The sequence below is a fragment of the Nicotiana sylvestris genome, chromosome 10, assembly GCF_000393655.2.
Source record: "Nicotiana sylvestris chromosome 10, ASM39365v2, whole genome shotgun sequence".
Lineage (NCBI taxonomy): Eukaryota > Viridiplantae > Streptophyta > Magnoliopsida > Solanales > Solanaceae > Nicotiana > Nicotiana sylvestris.
The window spans coordinates 126,525,025-126,535,615 of record NC_091066.1 but is presented as its reverse complement, the minus strand read 5'-3'; the positions used below and the strand labels follow the sequence as shown (position 1 = coordinate 126,535,615).

Below are 10,591 nucleotides of genomic sequence, written 5' to 3'. Positions count from 1 at the left end.
GCTGGGATTTTATTATGATTTCATTTATTTTCTTGCCTTTATTTCTTGTGATTGTTGTTTGGGTGAGGAAGAGTGTTAAAGCACGAAGGATGATGCCGTGCATTATTTTGGTGAGAGAGTGTTAAAGCACGAAGAGTGATGCCGTGTATGATTTTGTGAGGAAAAGTGTAAAAGCACGAAGGGTGATGCCGTTCCACACGATGTATAATTCCGTGCTGATTATATTGATTTTATGGTGAGGACGAGAGTAAAAGCACGAATGGTGATGCCGTGCAGATTATATTGATTCTTATGGTGAAGACGAGAGTAAAAGCACGAAGAGTGATGTCGTGCACTTGTTTGATTTTTGATTATTGTTGATAATTGAGTTATCCTGTTCCTTATATTTACTTGTTGTCCTTCTATTATCATTTGATGTTTCCCCACAACATGTTTCCCCCTCCCATCCTTAACTATACTTTCCTGCTTTTACTTTCCATCGTATATGATTTAACTGCACAGGTTTATTTTGATAGTCTCGTCCTAGCCTCGTCACTACTTCGCCTAGGTTAGGACAGACACTTACTAGCATACGGGATTGGTTGTGCTGATACTACACTCTGCATTGTGTGCAGATTCCGGGACTGGAACATACGAACCATAGCTTTGGGTTGCTGCTTTCAGTCCTTTCGGAGATCCAAGGTAGTCCTGCAGGCGTCCGCGGGCCCTGACGTCTCTCTCTATCCTTTCATCCTTTTTCATTTACATATTTCAGAAACAATGTTGTATTTATTTTTCGGACCTTGTTTGTATTATTCCTAGACCGTCTGTGAAGATGTGACACCACTTTTGGGTAGTCCTTGTTTAAGAAATTGTATTGGAAATATTTAAATGGTTTTATTTGTTTCTTTTTCTTGTTTAAATTTCGCTGTTTATAAACTGTTAGTTCATAATTGTTAAAGGATTAAAAATGGGAAAAAGGTAAATTGTTCAAATAGTTGGCTTGCCTAGCTTTCACTAGTAGGCGCCATTACGACTCCCGATGGTGGAAAATCCGGGTCGTGACACACTTAAATTATGATAGCAAATAGAATGAGACAAGGCAAAGAATATACATGAATCACTTCCCTACTTTGTATTTAACTCGTGCCACAACACAAAAATCACAGCCTTACAAAAAGGAGTTAAGGCAGCCAACACTTTCTGCCTTAACAAGTCTGCATGTCCCACATATATAGAAAAACGTTTTTGGCCTTAGCCTTATCTAAACCTAGCAGTTGACATCCCCAACTAACAAGGAATTCAAATTTCAAACATTCAAACAAGATAACTCCCACAACCCCACTTAGCCACATTGCCGAAAAACAGGAACTGCCCAGTATGTGCATGGCACATGGGCGCAACCTTCAAATTTTGGCGCCAAAGGCCAATTCTGCCATGTCTTCGAGCCAAGGCTTCGTGTAGCATGCCTTTGCACGCATGCCTTGCCAGTACCGCTTGTCTAGCTCGCCCATGACACTGCCTTGTCCGCGCCCATCCGCCTTGCCACGCCCAGCTTTAGGTTTTTTAGTCTTTGCTAAGCTTGCTGCCCGTTGTCTTTGCCTTGCCATGGTCACGCCAATGCCATGGTCTTTTCATGTCTTCACACCTTAGCCACATGCCGTCGTGTCACAGTCCGTGCCCATCAACACCTGCTCATGTCGGACAACTTTGTCAACATGATGCCGCAATCATCATGGGCAGTGCCGAGGTTCATCATGTAAATCCCTCGCCACGGCCATGCCATGTTCGATCAATCAAGCCGAGGGGCTAACAGATGTCCACTTTAACATTTGTTTTATGTTTTGTTAACGCATTTAAGATAAAAAAACTAATTTTTAAAATATTATTTCGTTTAATGTTTCAAAAAATGATTTCTTTATGTGATCTTGAATTTTGTTGAGATCACGCCTGTTCATGGATCGGATCAGATCGAATTTGACACATTTTGGATTTCGAATTTTGTAAATTGTAATCCGAATCCGAACCAGATTAAACTCGGATCAGATCAGATCAGATTTTGATATTTGGATCAGATAAATATTTCAGATTTCGGTTCAGATTGTACGCCTTATTAAGATGCTAAAATAAATAATTTTAATATGCTATCTCCTACCATTTATAGTAGCAAAACTCATTCATTTCCATATCTTTTATTTTTAATATTGAAATGAAAGAAAAGGCAAAAAAGCAAGAGAAATAACAAAGAAACCTTAGAATTTTCAAAAGAGCACCCCTCACTTTTATATGTAAAATATAAATTTCGGGTTCGGATCGCTTTGGATGTAAATTGAGCCAAATCGTATCCGATCCGATATGTAAAATAATTAAATTAAAGATCTGAAATCCAATCCAAACCAATCCGGATAATACAGATCTGTCGGATTTTCAGGTTAACCCAATTAATGCACAGCCCCAGTCGAGATGCATTCCATAATAGAAATAGAAATAGAAATAGAATAGAATAGCTAAGATAGTCTGTTAGGTCAAATTAAGGCACCAGGTATCGGTTACGACTCGATCAGAAACCAGGCCGTGGCACTTCATTCATGACTTAAAAGTAATATTATAGCAAATCATATAAAATCATCATTTGTCAAAGTGAATGAGACAAAAACAGAAAAGAACCTTATACATTTTGCAGTTCAGGAAAAAATAATATAAGACCTTCTTGAAGCTTTTGCTGGTATTGTCGCATATCCCATCAATTTTATGCTCAAGTAAATTCTTCTATGCTAGGTGATGGATAGGTTGAGAAGAGGAAGAGTGTGGATGTATCATGTGTTATAATTTTAATTGCCCACCATTATTTTTAAAATTGTTGAAACCGTTTCATTATCGGAATATGGGAAGACAGAAGGATGAAATGAATTGTAACTGATATGAAACTATGCCGGAATTTTTAAGAGGTGTCTTTTGGGCAGAAAAATTAAGAGGTGGCTTCATTACCAAATACCAAAAGATAAGCAAGAAAAACACTACATATTTTCTGGGAAAATAGTTTTCAATTTTCGTTAAATACATTTCCACCGTACCAAAAGATGACGGCGCATATTTCTCCTCAGTTCCAGAACCGGAGTAAAGATCAGGGAGGAACTAGTGAAAAACCCTAGGAGTGATGAAGAAGCAGAAAGTAATGGAGGCAGTCACCGGAGATGACGGAACCCTAGACCGAATCAGCGATTTGCCGGACTCACTCCTCGTTCGAATTCTCTCTCTCTCTTGCCGACGACGCAGGATGCTTGCAGAACGTGTCTTGTCTCTAAACGGTGGCAGTATCTCTGGACTTCTATTGATAACCTCACTTTTCTTTCAAGATCTTTGTATAGTGAAAATGAAAACTTTGTATCCTTTGTAAACTATGTATTTTCTCAACGTGCCTCTTCGAAAATCAGAAAATTCCATCTCAGAATGTTGGACCTGCCTAGTAAGGACTTGCATATCAGAAAATGGCTTAGTTTTATTCTAGAAAACAAAGTGGAACATGTTGTATTGCACTCAGTTTTTCGTGACATGTACACATTGCCTCAACTGTTCTACACTTGCTCCTCATTGATAACGTTTGATTTGTCTAACTGTGCATTTGAGAAAGGAGCAGTTATATCGTGGAAATCTCTCAAGACACTGAAGTTTGACACGGTGGTCTTAGACGATGAAACTAGTGTGAAATTACTATCAGGTTGTCCTGCTTTGGAGACTATGGAGCTGACTTCTTGCTATAGTTTTCGTCATTTGGAAATTAACAATTCAAATTTAAAGAGATTAAAGTTGGAAGGAGTTTTGCCGATGAATGAAGGAGGTGAGCGTTCATTTGAAATTATTGCACCTTATCTTCAGCAGTTGGAGATTATAGGAGGTATCCATGATATTAAATGTAGGCTAGTAAATGTATCTTCCTTGGTCAGTGCTCCCCTTAATTTTTTTATTGCATGTGTGAGTCAGCTCGATAGTACTTTTGTATATGTTGAGGATGACAGTTGTCATGATCATCATCAAGTTTTTTGGACCCTCATCCAAGATTATCTTCAAAAAGTGAGTCATGTAATGGAGCTAACAATTGCGACTTGGTTTGCAGAGGTTTGTTATTGACTCAAAATTACTTTAGTTGCTCCGTTTTATTGTTAGCAAACAGTTGCAGAATGCAATATAATTTACTAATTGACAACTTCCGTTCACACCAAAAACTTCTGCAAAAAAGAATATTTGAAAAATAAATCCTCTGTTTATCTTTTTTATTTTTGCAATTCTTCTTTTAATTTTGAAGTCAGATATTTCTTTTCTTATACCGGCAAAAGATAAGCTTGGGTAGTATCATTTTGTACAACGCTGTCGCTTAAAGTATTTAGGTATTGACCTTTGTCATAGAACTATCTATCTGATGTGAATGGCCTTTTCTTTTCATTGTTTTCTCTTTCTCCGTTCTTTACTAGTTTCACTGGGATTACTGCACCAGGTCCTTTTCATGCCGCAGCTCGACGAAGTGCTGCTTCCAGAATTGAAATGCAAATGTCTCACGCTAAAGTTGCACATAACAAAGTATAATTTATATGGAGTAGCTAGCCTTTTGCAGGCCTCGCCTCACATGGAGACACTCAACATAGACATGGAATCTGGCGTAAGTTCCTACATCTTTTGCTCTTCTTGGACATCTATTCATCTTTGACGTTTTAACACTCCCTATACTGAAAATTTTCAAGAGGAGAATGCAAATGCATCTTTAGTTATCAATAGAATATTTTGTTACTATAAAGTTTCACATTGATGTGCATATATTGATTTCAAGTTTTTTCTCCATCTTGGCAATTGAGTTCTATTCCTGCGTTGAGTTGCAGAAAGGTCGAATATTTACTTTCCGGAAAAGTTTCATATGATGTGGTCAAGACTTTTTATTTTCTCCATGATAAAATGATGCTTTGAAAGGAAACCAATAGCTGACAAACTCAACCTCTTTCATTCTTTGCTTGGTTTACCTTCTCCACGAGTCTTCTAGATAGGAATATGCTATCATAATTATTTGTTGAGAACCATATTCAGGGGTTTTGAAATTCGCTCTGTATGAGACACTTTTACCATGAAGCTTTTTGTTTTGTCACTTTTGTGCAATATAAGTTTCATTTAAGTGTTGGAGCCCTATTTGATCCAGATAATATTGTCACTATCCAGAATCCTTGTTTCTGCTACCGCTATGAATCAAGTTGTTTGCGCAAAGGAGATGATAATGATTTGGAGAGTTGGATTTCAAACTTTGCATTTCCCAATGTCAAGAGTGTTAAGCTTGTCTACTCCACTGGGATGTGTCATGAACCCCATGATAGGCTTTTCGAACTTTCAGAGTTTCTGCTAAAGAAAGCAATAGTTTTGGAGAAGTTCGTTATCATAGCGAAGAGAAGAAAATGCCGGAAATGTTTCCAAAATTGTGTTTCCCCATATTCATTACAATTGGCTGCCAATTTGTTAGGTTGCCCAAGGCCCTCCACCAATTTTATGATGATTTTCCATGAGTCAGATTCAAAATGAGTAGAATGCAAGTGGCTATTTTCGCGGCTCACCAGAAATGGCGCTTTATAATTTATCCTTTGATTTACTACCAATGAAACTATGGATTTTTAACTTGTCTATTTTTGTGATCTTACCCTTATGGCATGCCAGGTGTTATATATGCTTGGTGTCTCATGAAGCGTCTGTTTGTTGCATCTAGACGTTGTGTGAAACTTTCTTGCATCTTTTGGTGAACCTGTCAAGATGTGCAGATCCAAAAAACCATCTTTCTGATAATTAGGCTCATGAAATGTTGTGTTTTCCAACCTTTGTCTAATATCTTTCTGATACTATGATAATTAAAGTTATATGATTGGAGATGGTTCCTTGTTTGGGCATTTTCTTGAAGGAAAGTACTATCTGTTTACCCCGAATAATCCATAGCCATTGTGATTTACAATGTTTACTGCTTTTACTTGAGGTTAAAATCATAATAAGAGTGTTTAACTAGATCTTTCAGTTTGATCTTCTTGAAATCTTCATTCATCAGGCAGAGTTGAGTTGGATCAGGGGTTGTAGAAGCTTGTGGAACACAACTTTCTTGATAAATGCCAAGCAGAAGAGTTTCACATTGCGCCTTTTACCTCCCATGTTCCATACGAGTTAATCATTGCAAATGTTCCTAGTTAGACCTTTGAGATTCTTCTATATTCTGTTAGTTATAGGAGGTTACTTTATGAGGCCTCCGCCTAGATTTTTCTACTTTTCAAATGCATACTCTGCTTGTACTGGATCCTCCCGCTTGGAGATTAACCTTCTTGCTAGATTAACATATGTGATTTTTCCGCATAATCAACTTTCTCCAAGTAATCAACAATATTGTCTCTCTTGGCCTGTTTTCCCCCTGAAGTGTTATCCTTTCACTTTCAATTGAATTTTCTGATGCTCAATTTCATAATTTCCATCCTCATCCTCATCATTTCCTTATTCTCCTCATTTTTTCCCTGCTTTATCTTTCTGTGCCCTACTGTGTCTGTGCATTTTCATCTTATTCAGCATTGATATTCAAACATTTATGTCTTTGTTGACTAAGTTTGCAGTTGTTATGGTCATGGAAGGTCTGTTATGGTGGATTTTGAATTAAACCATCTGGAAGATCTATTACGTATAAAGGAGAATTTTGAATTTATGAAGCTCGGTATAATATTTGGTGGATTATACTTTTCTTTACTTCTTTTTGTCTGTGCTTAATCTCTTCGGTTTGATGTAACTACCACTACATTAAGATAGCTGGCGTATTCACCCGTTCTCTAGTTTCAACTGTTTTTGCTCATTCATTTTATGGTGCTGAAATTTTTCTTGCTGTCAGGTACTTCTACCTTCTGTCTTAAATTATAATTTTTTTTTTTTTTTTGAGAATGGTAATATATTACTACTAGAATATAGCACTAAGATAGTGCAGTGGAATATGTTCAGTAAGTGTCTGATGAACTATAGCCATTTGCTCATATTTTAAGTCTTCAACATCATAGAAATCGGGCAAGAGTTGCTCTGTTTCCCCTTTCTTTTTTCCTCCTTTTTGAATGGAAAATGCCAGCTTCTCATGGATTAAACCAAGTAACTGGCAGTGAATTTTTCAAATAGATCCATTCTCCTTATTCACCTCCTGCAATTTCAAACCTTCACCAAGCTCTTCAAATATTAAGTTTAGACAGTGTCGTACCAAATTTTTGTATAATCGGCATCGATATTTTATAATGTGACTTTCAATGTTAAGGTTCTAAAATCATTTATGTTCTGTTGGAACTCGGACTTTATAATAAATTCACATTTAATGCCTAAAAAGCTTACGAATGAAGTTATATCTCACATCAATTGTATTCAAAGGCATTGTGACAACATGGGTGGATATATAATACAGAGCAATATGATATGTTTAGCTAGGAATGTCAAAAGTTTGTTTAAGGTTATATAACACATAAAGCACAAAGTGTAGTATTTAGAGATAAAAGTCCTTACTGATCTTTGAAATCTAAAGATAATTACAAAAAAGCATGCTGCTTTACAAATACAGACCTAGACCAATAGAAGATCGCATGCACCATGGTTGAAACGTACATACATTCCATACACTAAATCTAGGATGTTCGAAGAAAACCGTTAAACTGCATCCAACTGACAAATTGAGTCAAACCAAAAAGCCACATAGTAATTTGGTTTGATTTGGATTAGTACGAAAAAAATCAATCATAATTGATTTGGTTTGGATTTTAAAAAATCAAATCAAAACCAACTCGAACCTCATTATAGTATACTAAAATTTAAAATATTTTTTGCTTAAAAGTATTATTATAATGTAATCTTAAACCTATTCATAATTTATGCCTTTTAACATATTATTTTTAGGTTTGGACTTACAATTTTGAAAGCCCATAAAGTTTGTCATAAAATTATAGATAGATGTCTAGTAACTCAAATAAGGGGGAAGTGCACGGTTAGCCACTAATAACACATGTATTTACTTTTAAGTCACTGTTTAAAATGTCTTTAGTTTTTAGCCACTGCTTTAATAAACTTTAACTGCTCGGACGAAAATACCCTTCTGCTCATGTCCTTAACTTTTGAACTTACCTTCAGGACTACATGTCCTTAACTTTTGAACTTGTAATTCTAAGTTCAGGACTTCAGGACTACATGTCCTTAACTTTTGAACTTGGAACTCGAAGTTCAGGACCACGTCTTTAATTTCTGTGCTTGTAACTCTAAGTTAAGGACTACTTGTCCTTAACTTTTGAACTTGTAAGTCTAAGTTCAGGATCTATTGTCCTTAACTTTTGAGTGTTAGTCTAAGTTTAGGACCAAGTGTCCTTAACTTTTGAACTTGTAACTATAAGTTCAGGACCAAGTGTCTTTAACTTTTGAGCTTGTTAGTCTAAGTTCAGGACTTCAGGACCTATTGTCCTTAACTTTTGAACTTGTAACTGTAAGTTCAAGACCTATTGTCCTTAACTCTTGAGCTTGTTAGTCTAAGTTCAGGACCAAGTGTCCTTAACTTTTGAACTTGTAACTCTAAGTTCAGGACCAAGTGTCCTTAACTTAGAGTGACAAGCACAGAAATTAAGGACAGATAATCCTTAATTTAGAGTTACAAGCATAGAAATTAAGGATAGGTAGTCCTGAACTATTACATGTTGATCCTTAATTGCTGCCAAAAGCATAAGTTTACAGCAGAGACCATAGTTCATGTAAAAACATGCTTAGATTTTGAATGCAAGATGTCTTCAACAAGCAAATAAATGTGGACTTTTTACTGACGAACCAGTTTAGTATTTCACCAGTAAGTTTGTTGTTTGAGAGATCTAGCATAGACAATCTGGATTGGTTCTTGAGGAAGATGAGATTCTGCAGATTGCATGATCCCAACATTAAACTGTTCAGCTGGGGAGCAAAGAAAGTTCTGATTCACTTATATTTGTGTCAACTGATTAACTGTTATAGGATTTGAGACAGAGAAGCGAGGGATTGGGAAGAAAAGCAATGGAAGAAAGGGTAAAAATGTCTTTTCATATTAATTTTAATAGAGCAGTGGCTATTTTTGCTCAACATTAAAATTGTTGGATAAAAAATAAATACTACCTTAAATAGTGGCTACCCCATGCCATTTTTACCTCAAATAAAGCTCGAATCAAACTATGTTCGTTTTCATTATCTTTTATTAAGAATACTTATTTATGTGTTTTCACTATCTTTATTGTTGGTGATACTACATTTTAGCATAATGATATCATTATGACTCATCTCACATTTGTGTATTATATTCTTGAGAATCATATAACTGTTGTATCTTGCTGGGATTGAGAAAATATTTGTATTATTTTCTTGGGAAGGACCATATAATTGTTGTATCTTACCAAGACTTAGAAATATTTCGAAGTTAGTTATACGTTGTGTTATGGAGGCCATATCGAAAAAAATGGAACCAAATGGAAATAATCAAGAAAAATCGAGACAAAAAAGTCAATTTTTATTGGTTTGGTTTTATTTATAGAATTAAAAACTGACATAGTTGATTTGGTAAATAAAAAAAGTCGAACCAAACCGGCATAACCCTAACTAAAATAATGAATTGAATTTTTTAAATTAAAAATTGATGTAATATAAATACTAGGTGCAAATAAATTTTTACACGTCGCTTGCACCTCAGAAAATTTGCAAAACTAGACGTACCCATTTCAAAATAAATATAAAACTATGAATACTAAATTAAACTAGTGAATGGAAAAGGAGGAATGTTCTACACCTATTACTCGGGACTTTTACAATGATTTTATACAAGGATTCTACTTATCTCATTAATAAACTTTTTAATGAATCATAATATCTCGATTACTAGAGGGTTTTTTGTTAAATCCTGGCTCATCCAATATGGAGATGTTCTTTAGCCTTGCAATTATAAACATCCCACCCAAACTGCGTTTATTTAAGGAAGTACCATGTTCAAAATTTCTAGGTGCAGTTGATCAAATCTGGACCGTTTATTATCCTAATCGTAGCCGTATGAGATCATGTCATCTCAGCCACCTCAAATCAATGACTCATATTTATCTTCTTTAAATCATCTTAAACGCTCGTTTCTTAAACAAAAATTGCAGATCAGTGAGGACCTCTAGGAGTTCCACAGTGCTAATGGAGACGGTCACCGGTGACGACGGAACCCTTGAACGAATGAGCCAGTTGCCGGAGTCACTACTCGTTCGAATTCTCTCTCTTTTGCCGACGACGAAGGAAGCTTTCCGAACATGTCTTGTCTCAAAACGGTGGCAGCAACTTTGGACTTGTGTTGATAATCTCACTCTAGTTTGTGAAAGTTGAAAGATACCAGAAAAAATAAAATTCATATGCTTCGCAGAGTATGCATTTTCTCAACGTACTTGTTCCAAAATCAGAAAATTCCATCTCGAATTATGGCGCATGCCTAGTTACAGCTCGCGTATTGAACAATGGCTTTTTAATGCTATAGAAAACAAAGTGGAACATGTTGTATTGAATTTAATGTATGGGTCAAAATCAAACCAAGGAAATCTGGCACAAGGAT

General features: G+C 35.9%; 1 protein-coding gene across 4 annotated transcripts; it reads left to right on the top strand.

Annotated features, from left to right (window-relative positions):
- The first annotated feature begins 2,555 nt into the window (after positions 1–2,555).
- On the top strand, positions 2,556–6,373 carry LOC104229525 (F-box/LRR-repeat protein At3g03360-like). 4 transcript variants are annotated; one of them, XM_070160764.1, is made up of 3 exons: positions 2,556–4,095; positions 4,472–4,633; positions 6,017–6,373. In XM_070160764.1, exons 1-3 carry the CDS (start codon positions 3,430–3,432, stop codon positions 6,161–6,163), a joined length of 975 nt encoding a protein of 324 aa, XP_070016865.1. In that variant the 5' UTR covers positions 2,556–3,429; the 3' UTR covers positions 6,164–6,373. The 4 variants fall into 4 exon arrangements, with proteins under 4 accessions (XP_070016865.1, XP_070016864.1, XP_070016866.1 ...); XM_070160763.1 differs by lacking the exon at positions 6,017–6,373 and adding an exon at positions 5,162–5,488 and having other exon boundaries at positions 2,558–4,095; XM_070160765.1 differs by having other exon boundaries at positions 2,560–4,095; positions 6,047–6,373.
- The last annotated feature ends 4,218 nt before the right edge of the window (positions 6,374–10,591 follow it).

What these genes read in the sequence shown, in the direction of transcription:
- LOC104229525 (XM_009782178.2), top strand. Translation starts at nt 3,430, where the DNA reads ATGTTGGACCTGCCTAGTAAGGACTTGCATATCAGAAAATGGCTTAGT. An exon ending in TTGCGACTTGGTTTGCAGAG is followed by an intron (nt 4,096 to 4,471) that starts GTTTGTTATTGA and finishes TTACTGCACCAG; the next exon opens with GTCCTTTTCATGCCGCAGCT. An exon ending in ACATAGACATGGAATCTGGC is followed by an intron (nt 4,634 to 5,181) that starts GTAAGTTCCTAC and finishes GTCACTATCCAG; the next exon opens with AATCCTTGTTTCTGCTACCG.